The 16,998-nt window shown below is 46.1% G+C and overlaps 1 protein-coding gene across 3 annotated transcripts in view; it reads left to right on the top strand.

The window, feature by feature from the left end:
- Nucleotides 1–232: 232 nt before the first annotated feature.
- SHROOM4 (shroom family member 4) overlaps nt 233–16,998 on the top strand; it is a 196,683-nt gene continuing 179,917 nt past the window's right edge. For all 3 annotated transcript variants that reach the window (XM_072956511.1, XM_072956512.1, XM_006217833.4), the window contains exon 1: nt 233–526. In XM_072956511.1, coding sequence (XP_072812612.1) covers nt 410–526 — 117 coding nt within the window. In that variant the 5' untranslated portion in view covers nt 233–409. The remainder of the gene's footprint in view (nt 527–16,998) is intronic.

Genomic DNA, 16,998 nt, shown 5'->3' with positions numbered 1-16,998 from the left:
GGGGGTGCTGCTTGAATGAAACAATGTAACAATTGATGTGAAGCCTCGCCTTGCTCCCACTCCCCAGCGATCCTATAGGCGAGTTCCAGGGACTGCCCCTCCCCATTGCTCCGTTCTCTTGTCCATTACGTGCTATCCCTCCGCCTCTCCTTCTTTTTTTCTTTTCTTTTCTTTTTTTTTTTTTCTCCTTCTCCTCTCCTCCCCTCCCTCTCTCCCCCTCTCTCCAGCTCCGTGTCATTTCCTCCTTGCGCTCGCTCGCGGCCCGAGCGTCTCCAGCCAGGAGAGTAGGCGGAGCAGGGCGGTGCGGGGTGGCGTAGCGCTGGAGGGCGATGGTGGCGGAGCCGCTGGGGGCGGAGGCAACGTAGCCCCCGCGGAAAAGGAGCCCCGCGGCGCCTGAGCCGAGCGGAGGATGGAGAACCGGCCTGGGTCCTTCCAGTACGTCCCGGTGCAGCTGCAAGGAGGAGCGCCCTGGGGCTTCACCCTGAAGGGAGGTCTGGAACACTGCGAACCGCTCACAGTGTCTAAGGTAAGAACCGGCGGCTGGGTCCCAGCGGTGCACAACTTTGAATGAGCGAGCAGCGGGTGCGTAGGCTGCCGCGGGACGCGGCCCTCAGAGCAACTTTGAAACTTGGCCCGGGCTGCGGATGAAGGCCCCCCCGGGAAGTATGAGCGTCTGCGAGGGGTCTGGCCATCGGCCCCGACGCAGACACCCCTTCAGGGTGGCGGGAGCGCGGGATGAGAGCGCGGCGGGCCCGAGGCTAGAGCCCGGCGCGCAGACATCCTCGGGAGGGCTCGGGGGCCGCTTTTGCTCCCCCACGTCGGGGCGGCTGCTCCCCTCCGTTGGAGCTGGAGGCAGTGGTGGCCGCTGGGGGTTTCTCCTTGGCTGTTCCTGCGCCCCTGCGGGCAGCGAGGGGCTGAAGGGACAGGCCGGATGGTTTGGCAGCTTTCTTCGCGGCGTTGACCCCTTCATCGCCTGGCAGGCCGTCCTGCTGGGGCAGGTTGCAGGGCGAGGGTCCGGTGTGGGAACGGAGATGAGGCATCGGTGGCTTTCGTCAGCCTCACTTCCCACGGCCGGACGCGCGCACATCCATTCAGCCTACGGGGCGTTGCTGCGGCCGCTGGGGCTCGGCCTTTCCCTCCCGCCGGAGTCCTGCCCCAGCGCCGGCGAGATTTCCTGCACGTTGAGGAGCTTGGAGGAAACTTTTGCGCCATGGATCGCAGCTGTGCTGGAGCTGCCGCCGCCGCCGCCGCCAGGGTTTGTTTGTTTTAGGAGGCTGTGGTCTGCTGGAAGCCAAGTTGCAGCTGAGGACAGGGGAGAGGCGCTCTCCCGAGCGCTCCAGAACCCCCTCCTCCCCAAGCGAGCCATCCCCTCGGTAGGGGTGAGGGTAGGGGGGTGGGGGCCGCTGGGGCTGTAACTAGGAACAGAGATTTGCAGGACGACTCACCTGGAGGCGCCAGATGGCCGGGGGAGCGAACTTCACAAACTTTATCCCGGTTTTTGTTGTTTCTCGGAAATGCTCAAATCTTAAAAGCCCTTCCCTTTCTAACCCTCTCAGATGGCCATTGAGGTGGAAGATGTGGCTTTGGGCTGGAGATAGAAAGATGTAGTTTCTCAGCGGGGGAGCAAATGTCACTTTTATTGTTTTGGCTTTGGAACGGAGGTCACATCTCAGCAGGGGGCGGTAAATGCCCCCCGCCACACCCCCGCAGTAACCAGTGCCCCTTTCTCCTGGCATCGTAGCTACTGGTTGTCTTGTATGTAGGGGGTCATGGGGGCCTTGGGGCCCAAACTCTTAGCAACTTGGGGGTGTCGCCATGGGGTGTACCAATTGGCTTGAGCACTCTAGTTCTGCTGAGGCAAAACTTTGAGGGGCTGTCAGGGAAACCTGGGCTCTTTAGCTTCCTGAAACACCAATAACCAGCCCAGATCTTCACCCAGCACCCCCTTTCCCCATACTAGTCATGTATTTCTCACCAGCCTGGGATGCCTTTGTCACCCACTGTCACGCCACCCCCCCACACCCAAGGCATCCTATGTCTCCCTCCAGTAATAACTTTTTCTTAACATTATTTAAAGGAGGGAGGGAGTAATAACCTTTTTAAAATTTATTTTTAAACAGAAACACTCTCAAACATCCCCTCCGAGGAGGGAAATCCTGGCCTTCAGGAATTTGTTCTAAACAAACTCCCCCTCCTCCCCCCTCCCCCTTTCCACCAAGGTCAGAACTGTCTAGGCAGTCCTCCACGGTCTGACAGTTCCTCCCTTTTTCTCCTGACACCAGCCACAGACTTTCCAGTCTGTCCAGACAACCTGCCTTGGAGAGGTCATGTTTCACCTCTGCCCAGGGCTGACCCTTCTGGAGAGGCACCCCAGGGAGTGGTGGCTGCTGTGGTCCCTGATTGTTTTGTGAGCCAGCACGAGCATGGCAGGGGGTGTTACTAAGTATGGGGCAGCCGACAATTTGTGGTCTGGCGGGGGGATGATTTGAGGGTAGATGAGGGTTTCCTTGGCCAAGCTGTTGAGGAAGTGACTCGTGTGTTGAGAGGCAGGGTGCCTTTTAATGATTCCCTTTCTGCTGAATGTACAGTTGACCCCTATTACAGGAAAGCTCATTATTACACACATTTGGGTATACAGGGGGTAAAATCATTTCTCCCATCTCTCCCGGATAGCTTGTTTCCTTACAGTAAAAGCCAGCTATGTATAACCTGGTTATCCCAACATTATATAAAGGAGCCATGATATTTTTTAAAAAGTGCAATGGTTGCCTGTATTTTTTTAAATCTTGCCAAGACACTCTGTGGCATAGTTCATTAATCCTCTTTAAACTTTTCTACCTTAGTTTTGTTTCCCCTGTGCTTCAGAACAATACAGCTTTCTTCTTGAAAAGATCCTCAGTCTGCACACATTGGTGGGAAAGGAATGGAAGAGTGTAGAAAGAGAATTGTATTGGCAAATCGAAAACTCGGGTTCTAATCCTTGCTCGGCCACTCACTAGCCATGGGATCCTGGGTACATCACTTGCCCTCCCTGGACTTAGGTGTCCCTATGTCTACTATGAGGTTCAAGTCTTTAAATAAGACTAGGATGGTCTAGTAACCAATCCGTTATGCTACCTCTGGCCCTTTTCTGCTTAGAAGGGTTTCAGACTGAGGAAGATGATCCTTTGTTATATTTTCATACAGTGTTACAGTTCATAATGTGTTTCCACATCCCTAATTTAGTTAGCGTCTTACAGCCACCCTGTGAGACAGTCAGGGAAGGTTGTAAAGAAACTGATGGAAACATTGAAGCCATGGTGCATTTAGTGGCTGGTCTGTTATCTGGTGAGTCAGTAGTAGGCTTGAAGTCTATCATATTTTCTACTACTTGGGGAGTTTCTTTTCAAGTTGTTATTATTTTTTAATTTAAATATAGTTGATTTACAATATTATGTTAGTTTTAGGTGTATGGCATAGTGATTTTTTTTTGCAGATTATATTCCATTATAGGCTATTACAAGATATTGGGTATAGTTACCTGTATTATACAGTAAATCTTTGTTGCTTATCTATTTTATGTACAGTAGTTTGTTAATCTGTTAATCCCATACTCCTAATTTGTCCCTCTCCCCTTTAGTAACCATAAGTTTGTTTTCTGTCTGCGAGTCTGTTTCTATTTTGTCTATAGATTCATTTGTATCATTTTTTACATTCCACATATAAGTGATATTATATAGTATTTGTTTTTCTCTGTCTGACTTATTTCACTAAGCATAATACTTGCTAGGTCCATCCGTCTTGCTGCAAATGGCAATAATTCAGCCTTTTTATGGCTTAGTAATATTCCATTGTGCATATATGTATGTATGTGTGGGTATAATATTTATATATATATATAATTTTATTATATATATACAATTTTATATATATATAAAATCTCCCCACATCTTAAGCCAGTCATCTGTTGATGGGAAGTTGGGTTGTTTCCATGTCTAGCCTGTTGTAAATAGTGCTGCTATGAACACTGGGGTGCATGTATCTTTTGAAATCAGAGTTTTTGAAAAGAATCTATAGGCAAAATAGAAACAGATACATCCAGATATATGCCCAGGAGTGGAACTGCTGGGTCATATGGTAGTTCTATTTTTAGTTTTTTAAGGAACCTCCATATTATTTTCCATAGTGGTTGCACTAATTTACATTCCCACTAACCGTATGTGAGGGTTCCCTTTTTTCCCCGCATACTCTAATTGGAGAGTTTCTTGATTCTTCTGGTAGTACTGCACTTTGTGAAGGGGCATGGGGAAATACTGTTCAGGCATGTACCCAATCTTGGCAGCCTCCCTCCCCAGTGATGCTCTGCATGCCAGCCTGTGGTTCCACAGTAGATTAGGACTGGGTTGCAGATACTCCCTGGTGGAGTCTCGGCTCAGGGAGAAGGAGAAGACTGTTTTGGTGACTCCAAATCACTTGTGATGATCTTAGGTCAGGCAGAGACAGAGGTAAGGTACCAGAACCATGGTGAGAAATATGGGAGAACCTCCTTTGGTGTCATGGGAAAAAAAACAAAAGCTATTTGGGTCTGGTGTGGCATACATGCTGGGAGAGAGCTTGTGAAACAGGTGAAGACATCTTGGGAGTGGAAGAATTTGAGAAAAGATGATGAATGGGAAAAGAGTGCCTAGAATGTGGAAGCCTACCTCATATTTGTTATGGGGGAACCTTGGGACCAGGTAATGATCAGAGAGAGATGCTAAGCTGTAGCGTAGGTTCCTATCCTCACTTTGAGGTCTTGGGAATGTGCCCTGAGGGTGGAGAAGAGAAAGTTTGGAGATCAGTGTGGGGATGCAGGAGAAGGAGGAAAATTGGGGAGGAGGATAAGACATGGCAGAAACAGATTCAACCTCCATATTTGCCCTTTTCTGGCCCATTTTTGGTGGCAGTCTCTATCTGGCACAGTGAAGAAAGTGGGTGCTAGTTACTGCCCTGGAGCAAAGCTTCCCCTCCTCCACTTACTGTGCACTGATGTTGCTATATTATTTTACCCTCTTTAGACCCAAAATTATATTTGCCAAGTGGGAGTATTCAGTATCTGCCCCATCTTTATTATTATGGATGATGTGAGAATGAATCAGGCAAACCCAGATACTGTTTCCCATCTGTCTTTAGCCTAGGAAACCAGCAGTGCATGCTTTGTAAGTTGTTGTTCACCCCTCCCCCACCCCACTGTGACCCCTGGTTCTAGAGTAAGCCCCCAAAGAGGCAGTTGTGGTTTCAAGAGGACTCGGGGAAAGTCAGATTGAGGCTGTCCCATGGCCAACAGTAAATTTGGCTGCAACTTTGAGTTCTTGTTGGGGATGCAGATGTAGTGTTACAAGACAAAGGATAGTTCTGTGAAACCTTTTTAGTTTTGTTTCAGGCCAGGCCCATCTCCCAGACCAGGGCTTGGCATTCCCAAAGGGATCTTCCCGGGTGGGCTTCTTGGGGACTTAGCCCAGCCTGGTGACTTCCATGAATCCCCTCCTCATCTCTGCTTCTAGAATCTGAAAAGATGTCTATTGCCTCAGTTCGCCCACTGCTAGTCTCTCTCAGAAAGTAGAAGGCATCATGTGGGGACTTGGGGTAGGAGTCTGTGCAGAGAGATACAAAGAAGGTTGGAGGGAGGTAGTAAAGCTAGAAGGGCCGGTGCTATGTCTGGTAAGCCTTGGCTGGGCTTCGGGTACACACCACTCTTGGGCCTTCAGGGCTATCCTAATACACCTGGTAACCTATGGCAATCCACACATGTGCTCCCTCCAGTGAAAATAAACCAAGCCTGTTGGAGGCTTTTCCCTCTCCAAAACCTCAAAGATAATAATTCAACTCCGGCTGGAAGACACTTTGAACATTGTCCCTTAAACAAAATGCAAATGGTTTTGCCCCTTGCTCTCCCCAACCTCACAGGACTTTGTTTTTTAAGAGAGAAGAGAGACTCTGACTTGAGGTTGGTATTCATGGAGTGCTGCTTATCTGGAGGGAACATCACGGTTTTGATAGTTAGTCTCCTTCAGAACCAGGGGCAAAAAGATGCTGACCCATCTGAGAAAAGTTAATGAAGAACAGCAGAGATTAAGTGAAGGGCTGCTCTCACTACCGAGCCCCCACCTCTCTCCAAAGGGCAAACACAACTCAGGGCTGCTAACCTAATGTTGTCCTTGGAGGAGGCTGCAATCACAGATTCACAAAGTGAGAAGGACCTTATGGAAGTCACCTGGTCTTTCTTTTTTTCTTTGCTACAATTTGTCTTTTTTTAAAAATTGAAGTATAGTCAGTTTACAATGTTGTATCAGTTTCTAGTGTACAGCATAAAGTTTCAGTCATACATATACATACATATATTCATTTTCATATTCTTTTTCATTATAGGTTATGACAAGACATTGAATCTAGTTCTCTGTGCTATATGGAAGAAACTTGTTCTGCATCTATTTTATATATAATAGTATCTGCAAATCTTGATCTCCCAGTTTATCCCTTCCCACACTGTTTACACCCTGGTAACCATAAGTTTGTTTTCTATGTCTGTGAGTCTGTTTCTGTTTTGTAAATAAGTTCACTTGTGTCTTTTTTTTTAGATTCCACATGTAAGTGATATCATATGATATTTGTCTTTCTCTGTCTAACTTGCTTCACTTAGAATGACGATCACTTCACTTAGAATGATGATCTCCAGATCCATCCATGTTGCTGCAAATGGCATTATTTTATTCTTTTCTATGGCTGAGTAGTATTCCATTGTATCTGGTCTTAATCTTAACCAATCCATGAGCCTCCTATGCACTAGCCCTGAGCTTATTCTCCTATGGTTGGGAGTAGGAGGGAAGCTTATTCCCTTCTTCAGCAGTCCATTTCCTTTTTGAAAAGTTTGGACCATAAACAGCTTTTTCTCATGTTAAGCTGCAACGATTCTCTACCTACTATCCATGGGTCCTGGCTCTACCTTCTGGTACCACATGGAATGAGAATGCTTTCTCAATCTTAGGACAACTTTTGGGAGGCCTGAAGATAGAGGATGTCTGTCTGTCTCACTTTTCTAGGCTAAAAAGCCCAATCCCTTTCAGCTGTTCCTTCCAGGATCTGAGATCGCACCTCTCCTGCTTCTTCCTTCCACTCTGGATGCACTCCAGCTTGGCTATGTTCCTCTTGAGTTACAGAACCCGCAGCTGAATACAGTAACTGAGGACAGTCTGATCAAAGTTAAGTAGGACCATTATCAGAAAAAAAATACAGCTGAAAACCACTTGGGCTCTTTCTGGCATCCATGCCATATGAAGACTCTGTGTCAAGCAACCTCTTTTCATGGAAGTATCTGTGCTGCTGCTAAGGCACACCTGCCCAAGGCCTTGACGTGGGCATCTAGGGCAACTACATAAGAGATTTGGGAGGGGCATGTCTCATCTCTTGCTATTTATTTAGCATGGCCCCTAGCCCTGCCCTTAGTCCAGGTCATCCTTGGAAAAAAGTGCTCTAAGGGAGATGATGGGGAAGACATAAGCCCTAACTTCCAGGAGCATGTATGTTTCTACAAAGAGTTACAGAGTTACAGAGCAGGAATTTGTATAACAGAAGAAGGAAGTGACATTTGGTGAATACTGTCAAAATCAGAACTCTGGAACATCAGACTGATTTGATTTTTAACCAACTGCTGGCTTGGGATTTGTAGGAACAACCTCTCTGAACTTAATTTTCCCCTTCTGGAGCAAATCGGTGTCTCCAAGATTGAAGATGCTGACCATATGTGACACACAAGCAGTCTCCTACTTACAGAGACCCCCTGGAGGAATTTAGATACAGCAGTCCGTGTCTCCAGCCCCGTCAGATGTTTATTTCCCTGCACATTGCCACTGGCACTGACTGCAAATCTCCTGTTGTTGCTGTCATTGCTGTGCCCTGAGGTCTTCCGTCTGTCACTGGAATACCCACGAGAGTCACTCCTACTAGAGATCTTGTACCTACAGCCTTGTCCCCTGCAGGCCCTCATATTTCCCAGCTTGTCACCTGAATTGGACAGATGCCACTTCTTGCTACTAAAGCCCTGAGTGGGGAAGTGTATTAAAGTGAAGTTTAATCCTCATTATTACTAAAGGACGAGAGCCCTGGAGGAGAGAGAGTTCAAGTCTAGGAAACATGTCTTCCAGCACAGTTATTGATAGTGGCCAGATTCAGAACAGTTCTGGAGAGGCCTATTTCATACATAGGGTATTACTGATGAAATGACAACCCAACCACCATTTATAATATTATGTCTACAGGGAACTGTGTTCAGAGCCCCAAGCTGCTTATTTACTAAAGGTAATCTTAGAAAACAATCTATCCACAAGTCAAGGACAACATGTGCTCTAGAGGTCTCTGTTACATAGATATAGATGAGTTTGGGGTTTCTACTACTAGTGCGGCCCAAGCCGCTCATATCCATGTTGCTGGGACCAGATTTGTGTATACATACAGTGTATGCGTCATTAAATTTCTCTCCGAAACTGAACTCCGGGTTTATCTGGGTTATCTTGTAATCAGCAAGTGACCCTTTTATCTTGCTTATGTTGGTATCTAGATCACTTTCACTCAGTTTCTATCGAGCCAATATTTTGTTTCCTGGTGCTCTCCTGACATACCTGCTTCAGACAGACTTTGAGTAAGTCAGTAACGAATAAGTTGAGATATTATTTTTTCCTGTTAAAGAGTGTGTTCCAAGGACTGGGGTAGAGGTTTGTCTCCTTCTACCCCTTTGCCCCACCCAGTGTGAATGGGCCAGGTGGAAAGATTGTCTTAGGCACTAGTTTTGCAACGGATGATTCGTTCTTCCTCACGTCACACTGACATGTTGACTTGGGCATGAAGCCACCCCAGCTGGGCCCTGAAATCATGATGATCAAGAGGATTTGGTTTCTCAAAGTGACTAACCCCTCCCCTTCGACTTCACCTCCACTTCCTCCTCTTTCAGCGTGAGTCTGTGACTACACCATGTCACGCAGTGAGCCCCTGCCTGGTAGCCACAGACACACATTTTCCAGGCATCTAAGCTGCCCTTCTTTCATGTCCAGTCTTTGGTTCCCAGCCCCCTCCCATCAGTACCAAGTTGCTCGAGGCTGACATTTTGGACTGTCTCATTCAAGTGCCATTACTTCTTTGTTCATTCATTGGCTTCCCTGCCCTCCATCCAAAACCCAACTTTTTTTTTCTTCTTTGGTCACAATGGGCCCTCCTAGTCTGCTGTACCAGCTGTGTCTCTCTTGGTTCAGCTCTGCTTCTGGTCAGAGGGTGAGAAAAGTTCACAGAGTTAAGGTTGATAAAGTTTGAAGGCCCTCTGCAAATTGATAGCTGGAGCAGGGGGAAGTTTGCTCACACTGTGTCTCTTTCAGTCCTGTTTCAACAGTGGGCTGGACCTTTGTCGATTTGCTGATATTCTCTCATCACCTTGCTGAGTAATCTTGGTGTATTAATTCATCCCTCTGTACCCTCCTGTTTCTTCACAGACTCTCCACGGGGCAAGCTTCTGCTCTATTGAAGGGTTGCGTGGGGCTCTAGGATCCTTGCTCCGTGTAGGCTGGGGAAGTGTGAAGGCTGATTGACAGCAGGCAGTTCTTACAGTGCCTGGCATTTCCCTACTTCGCTACTACTTCCGATCTTTCCAGAAGTGGCCATTTCCTGGTATGTTCTCAGGGCCAGCAGGCGGCATGGTCTGTTAACTTTCACTCAAGTCTTTTAATGTTACATCTGTGAGGAATGCAGGAGGCGGGACTAATTTGACAGGATCAAGGGTTAAGCCCCATGATGGACAGACCCTTTGTGGGGTCTTCAGGCCCCCACCAGAATGCCACTCAGCAGATTCCCAGCTGTATGTTTCCTCTCTTCCTAAGCCTCTAGCAGGGAAGTCTTGAATGGTTCTCCTATACTGCCTTTCACGGTCCATCAGAAATTGATTTTTCTTTGTGGGGAGGGTGTCAGGGGTGAGATGAGGTAGAGATGAGAGTAAAGCTGGTTCAACTAGTTATGCGGGAAAGGGGTTAGAGTCTCATGGCTGCAGCACCATCTTTGCTTATGAGAAGATGACAAGCTAAAGCCTTGTCTTTGTTGGGCCGCCTTACCGTTTTCCATTTCTTTTGGTCTGTGTTTGATGGAAGTAAAAAGCTCTGCTGAAAAAGTCTATAGGTAGGCTGTTTTCATTGGCATCTTATCTGACTGAGAAGGTGAGTGATGATATCTTGGAGCCTCAGGGGTGAGTCAGCATCAGGTCTTATGTTCTCTCATCAAATCTCATGTTCTTTGGAGGACTTGACTGAGAGTTTGGAGCTCTGTGCTAATTTCAAGGTGCAACCAGGAAGTCTTAAGGCAACAGGCAGCAAAGTGGACCAGACAAGGACCTGGATACTCCACTTGTGTGGCTGTGTCTCACTGGACGAAGGCAGTGGCATTTGATTTGATCTCAGCAAGCTCTTGAACCCAAAGGGAGATCCAGGCCTTGCTATGGTGGGATAGGAGAGGTAGTGGACCTGCTCTGTGGCAAATTCTGCCGCTTATAGGGGTTTTACATAGATTCTATTTAATTTATACAGTAGCTTTTTGCAGTAGATATTGATCTCCTCATCATGCAGATGAGGGGACTGAGGCTCAGGAGAAGTTAAGTAACAGACTCCACATCCCACCGTCAGTGGAAGAGCTGGCATTCAGATTTACTCTGTCTGACTTCAAATCCCAGGCTGTTTCTACACTCTCATGTTTACATAAGTGAAAGAGAGAAAGAGAACTTGATATGAATATGGTGGGGCGTGGGAAATGAGCTAGAGAAAGGAGAGAAATGAAAGGGGCTGGGGAAGAGAGAGAGATTAGAGAAATGTAATTTAGTGCAAAAACTGGTTATGTTACCAATACATGCCCCTCAGTGGTCAGCATCAAAGGAAAGGTTCGGTTTGGTTTTATTTTGTTCTAAATCTCAAATCGGGGTAAGAAGCATGAGCTTGGATTCAGAAGACCTGAGGTTCAGTCTTCACTTTGCCACTCAATATTTGTAGATCACTGGGTGCACCCTCTCTGGGTCTCAGTTTCCTCATTTGCAAAATGAAAATAAGAAAAGTTGCACTTTTTTTCCAGTAGGGAGGGAGATTGATTTTATCCTTTATCTCATATAAATACTAGATGTGTATGTTGTTTAAGAAAGAAAAAGCATCCTATAGGTGTCCCTTGTGAAATTCTCTTAAGGGAATTCTAAACTCAAAAAAGGAAGTGTATGAGGTTACTGAATGATAGGAACTTGTATGAAATGGCAGGACATCTTTAATGTGCCATTTTCTGTTGACGGAAGTTAGAAAACCAAACATGATTTCTGGCTAACGTTTGAAGAGACAGCAATTTGAAAGGTGATGCTAAACCTCATTTGGCTCCTACCTAAGAGTTCTCAGTTAAGCCTCCAGTCAGTCGATCAGTCAGTCAGTCAGTCAGTCAGTCCACCGTCAACACACATATGCTGAGTGCTTTGTAAAGTGCCTAACCCTCACCTAGGGAACACAAGAGCTGGTCACCATGGAAGACCTATTCCCTGGAAATGACATTTTTGTTGAAATGAGGCACTACTGCATGCCCAGGTAACAAAAACCTTAATTTAAGTCCTGAAACCATGGGATAGGATCTAAGAGCAACATTTATTCAATGAGAGGAGATTTCACTGTAGGCTAATGTGGTTGGGGAGCTTTGTCGAAAAAAGGAAGAATTGAAGTGAGGTCTTGAAGGGATAAACAGGATTTAGGCAGGTTGCAGAGAAAGACATTCATTCCAGTTGGTACACGAGCTGCATGTCCTAAGGACACAGACAGGTGACAGGCCAGTTTGTTCACCCCACAGTGAACTAACAGTAGGTGCTCCCCAAGGGCAGGGTATATGTGGTTTGTTCATTGACTCACTTATTAATTCATTCATTAAATTTATCGAGTGCCTCTTCTAGGGCTGAGCTATTCTATGGCCAGTGAAACCAGCACAGGGCCTCATAAATGTCAGTTTTATTTGTTTTCTAAAAATATTGTCATTCATAGTGTGTACCTGGGGCACTGGTTTTCTGTTTTAACACAAACTAACTCATTTATTAACCCCATTTTACAGATGAGGAAACAGAGGCATAGAGAGGTTAGGTAACTTGCCTAATGTCATACTGCTTGTGTGGCCGGATCAGTGAATCAGTAGAGGTCTGCTCAATTTTTGCAGAGTAATGAGATATAAGGGCAAATGGATTTGAGTGAGTTATTCTGAAGAGCCCAGAAAATTGGACGGTAAGATATATTCAGGTTGGAAGTACAGAGTCATTTTGTTGTTTTTGGAGGGTTAGAATTAATGTATTAAAAGTAAACCACCTAACACACTCCCAGCCACAGAAGTACTTCCATGAGGAAAGACCTGCATAAGACAATTGGAAGGGGCATTAGAAAGGAATCAGTCACCTTGGCAATGTGCTGACTGTTGTTATATATTAGCAAGTTGCCAGACACAGTGGTAATAATACACCATTTGGGTCTGAAGAAATGAGGGAGAGGTAGGAGCCAGAGATGAAGCCAGTATTTCTAATCTAGAAGGCTCTATGTGGTGACAGGGATTGGGGTGGGGGACAACCAGGTTTAGATCAGTTTTGGACCTTCTGAGCCTGGGGTATCTGTAGGAAAATTAAGGTAAGAAGTTCCATAGGCAGTTAAAAAAAAGGATTTGTTTATTTAAGCCCACTGGTCAGTTAAAACAACAAGTCATTATTTTAGGAACATAATGGTTAACACAGACAATTTACTAATCTGCAGATTGTTGTGGAAATAACTTAATTGCCAGACAATCCCATGCCCCAACAGACATTGGAACAGGCTTGCATTGTTATTTCATGGGCTTTTCTGGTTACAGTTTTGTCTTGCTATCTCATCCAATCTGCAAAATACCTAGTCACCTGAGGTATGACTGGCTGAAGTTCTTTCTGCATAACTTAGAACTTTCAAGTGATGGGGAAATCCAAGAATCAAACAAAAAAATAGAAGAAACTGTCAAAATGCCAGCATTCAGACATGAAGCTGGAAATAGCTGGAAATGTTAAAAAGTTTGAGGCTATTAAAAAACATCAGTTGACTTGCCAAGATGTTTAAGGACTGTTTTCTCTATATGAAAAGTAAAATGTGGAGGCTTGGTGAGGTAAACTCCACTGGAGTTTCAAGTCTGGATTGCATTTTTGTTGTTTGTAGTTTTATGCTCTCTGCACAGTAGAGTATTATTAATCTGTGAATATCATTGTTCATATTTCTGCAGTAGTATTGGTTCTTGGAATGTGACCTTCGAAGAAGTATTGTTAAACGTGCGAGTATGATTTAATTGCTTGCAGTGTGTCCTCTCTGTACTTTCATCCTGAGTTTTAGAATAAAATAAAAAGGAAATAGGGATTTACTTCACAAATTCATCGGCTGCAAATCTGCCTGGAAAACATCGCTTTATTACTAAGAGACTTCTGCAAATTTGGAGTGATTATCAGACCCGAACCCTTGACCTGATGCCCTGCATGTTTACAGAAAATTCTCAGGAAAGGTTAACTTTGTGTAGAGACAGGCATTCTGGTCCCTCTCCCATCTCCATCCTTCTTAGATTTGCTTTCTAGATGTGTTACTTTTTGGTGCAGCACCAGATACTTTTCTGCATGGTGAAAAACTGAAATTCAGAATGCTGTAAAGATGCTTGCGCTGTGGAACTTGGTCTCTTCACTCCCTACGTCCTTGTATAGGTAAAACTCACTTAATGCTAAAAACCTAATAGGCACAGGCGTTCCTGTATCTAACTCTTCCCTCTGACCAGGTGAAATAGCTTGTAACTTACATTTGAAACTGATTTGAATATCTAGTCGCTGGCGGGTATTTTTGTGAAAAAGACTACCCAGGTACTCTGCCTTTTATAAGAGCCAGTTTGCCAGCTTCTCTCTGCTGGGTGAGCTCTAGTGGGAGGATGCTACTCTTCACCGCTGGGTGTAAAGGGTTAAATATGTAATTTTCATGTTTTCCCAGTGCCTTTGGCTGGAGCAATGCACAGTGTTCTGAGACTTGCCCAGGCCCTGCACATACTGTATCTGCTTAAGGAAGGTTTTGGCTCTTAGCCCTTCTCAGCTGCATTAGGGTTCGGGTTTCATCCTTCTCCCCTTCCAGCCACTAATAAAAGCCAAAAGAATTAAGGATCAGGGAGAGTTAATTCCCACTGCTAAGACCCAGGTGGGGCCCTTCCACCTCCCATGCCGGCTTCTAGGTTGGAGCCCTAATTTAGGGCTGAGCTCTAGTCTAAGCCTGAAAGTGACAGTGATCTGGAACAGGCCCCAGAAAAGCACTTGACAATCAGGTTTTGCCTTATGCTGGCACCTCTCTCCCTCCCTCCTTCCCTCTCTCTCTCTCTGTCTCTCTCTGTCTGTCTGTCTCTCTCTCTCAATCTCTCTATCTCTCTTTCTCTCTCCCTTATCCCTCTTTCTCCTCCAGGTCCTCTGTTGGCATCTTAGAAAAGACCACTTAGAAAAGACCAGGGATCAAGCCAACTGATGCTATTACAGACGTGGAAATGATGTATCCTAGCACCTTTCTTCTCAACTAGGGGTTTTGTATCAAGCTTCTACTCTTTTTTTTAAAGTCCCTGACCCAACTTTAGTACAACATTCGGAGCCTCATTCAGAATCAGAAATGTCATTGATATCTCACCCAACTTAAAAGGGATGAATAGTAATGAGCTCTGAAATAGTAATCTCAGACAGAGAGGACACCTTTGAAGGAGGATCTTGCAAGAGCTGGTACAGGCAGGAAGAAGCCTCCTTCTGGAACAAGTGTGCAGTTGTGGCCTCCTCTATGGTCTCTTTCCCTTTGATTATCCCCCTTCCTACTTCAAATCATATAATGTTTCCCTGATACCTGAAAAATAGAGTCCAAACTGCTTTAAACTCGTGTAGGGACTATTCTCCATGGGGCTCTAGTCTTGCTGTCCAGCACTCCTTCCAGAATCCAGATTTTCAGACTGAGTGTTTCCCTTGCTACCCTCCTCCCTACCCATGTAAACACACTTGGGAAGTTCTGGCCTCCAAATGTCCCATCCTGATGTTCCTTGAGTAGCTCAGCTTCACACTGCCGACCTGGAAACCTTTCTCCTCTCTTCTCTGCCCCTCCCACTTGGGCCTACCTTTCAAGCCCTTCTGTCAGCCCCAAGGGCATCTTCTCAGTCTGCTCCTGGTGGAAGTCATCTCTCCCTTTTTGGAAGGCTGGACTTCTGTTTTTCCAGTAGAAATCTTTGGGTACTTTGGCTGCCCTGCATCTGGTTTGCTGGAAGAGTCAAGCCAAAATTTTGTACTCAGTCATTGTTCACGTGCCCTTTTCTTCTCCCAGTCCCAAATTAGATAGGAATATGAGGGGAGGGTAGAGCTCAGTGGTAGAGTGTGTCCTTAGCATGCACAAGGTCCTGGGTTCAATCCCCGGTACCCCCATTAAAATAAATAAATAAACCTAATTACCCTCCGATTAAAAAAACAAAAACAAATTTTAAAAAAGGGACGTGACTCGAAGAGCTGGATATCCTAGCCAAGTTTTCCTATCTTCTCTGTGACACCTCGTAAGTGGAGTGAGACTTGAATGACATACACATGCAAGCTGGGGACAGAGGGGACACAGAGAAGGAAGTAGTGGTGCCAATAGAAATGGAGAGGGACCCCAGATGCAACCCTGGATGAGAGGGGAGAGGGCAGCAGTGGAGGAGAGGGGTATCTACCTGTGGGTCCAGGAGGTGCCCGGAGTTGGGTTTGCAGTGGTTGGGTTTCTTGCTGCCACAGCTTCTGTGTGTAAGATGTGTTCCGGAGGCTCGCATGTTGGGGAGGCCTGCTGGTTGACGATTACAGCATTCCCTTGCTGTTGGGCAGTATTGCTGCGAGACTCTTAAAACAGCAGCCACCCCCCTGTTGCTGTGTGTTCAGGGAGGGTACAGTGTGAGTCTTTGGCCTGACTCAAGTGTTTCAGTGCCTCAACTGAAGTGAGATAGCTTTATGTGAACATACTGTGTGTGTGTGTGTGTGTGTGTGTGTGTGTGTTTTCACTTTTGCTGAAGCAAGCCCTAACGTGTTCTGTCTGACTAGCCTTGGCCTTGACTCACCGTCTGGTATTTATACCCAGTGCCTTAAGTGTCCTCATTATTTGACCATGACATTCCTTTTCTCACTTTCACTCAAAGCTGAGAATGCGGAAGAGGGCCCAAAGGAACTGTCTCCGTACTTCAGCTGCAAGGGGGTCTCATCTAATTGGTGGCTGTCTCTGTGGAAGTCCCTTAAGGTTATGTCAAGGCACTAAAGGAAACACATCGAAACTTACACTGGCAGGACTGTGACAGTTTAAGACCCACTGTGGGGGCTTTTCTTAGTTTGTTCCCGCCTAGTCTAGTGCTAGAGAGTTTGACTTACTGGAGCCAACTTTCAGAACAGGCCTGAGAAGGGACCCCAGGGACATGCTTATCTTGATCAGGATCACATAGTAAGTTTGGAAGGAGGACACCAATTGGGTAAAATCTTAGAGGAGGTCATTCCGCCTTTGCAGGCATTGGTGGGAGAAACAGACTGTTAGCTTGCTCGTTCCTTCTTGCTGTTCCCATGAAGGTCCTGCCAAAGTGGACAGTTTTGTTTTGGAAGCGTGCTCCTAAAGTGTGGGAATGGTAACCCCATCAGGGGCACCGTGGTTATCAAAAGGACAGTGCCTCAGAGAGGAAGGACATGACTGCTAGCATGGTCATTTGGAGGCCAGGCAGCCAGTAAATCATTTGAGAATGAATTAAAAGTTCAAAGGGCAAGAGGGAATGCTTTGGGTGACCTCATAGGTGCTTGAAAAATCAAAGGGCTAGCTGATGTGCTTTTATTTTTTTGAGGTCTGGTACGAAGGAGCCAGGGAATGGAAATGCACAGTAGGAAACTGGCCTTGCTGTTTTCGTGGACTGGGAGCCTTCACTCTGGCCTGGGGATGATCA

Source organism: Vicugna pacos, chromosome X (genome assembly GCF_048564905.1).
Source record: "Vicugna pacos chromosome X, VicPac4, whole genome shotgun sequence".
Lineage (NCBI taxonomy): Eukaryota > Metazoa > Chordata > Mammalia > Artiodactyla > Camelidae > Vicugna > Vicugna pacos.
The sequence above is the reverse complement of the archived record's forward strand: the minus strand, read 5'-3'. Positions and strand labels throughout refer to the sequence as shown.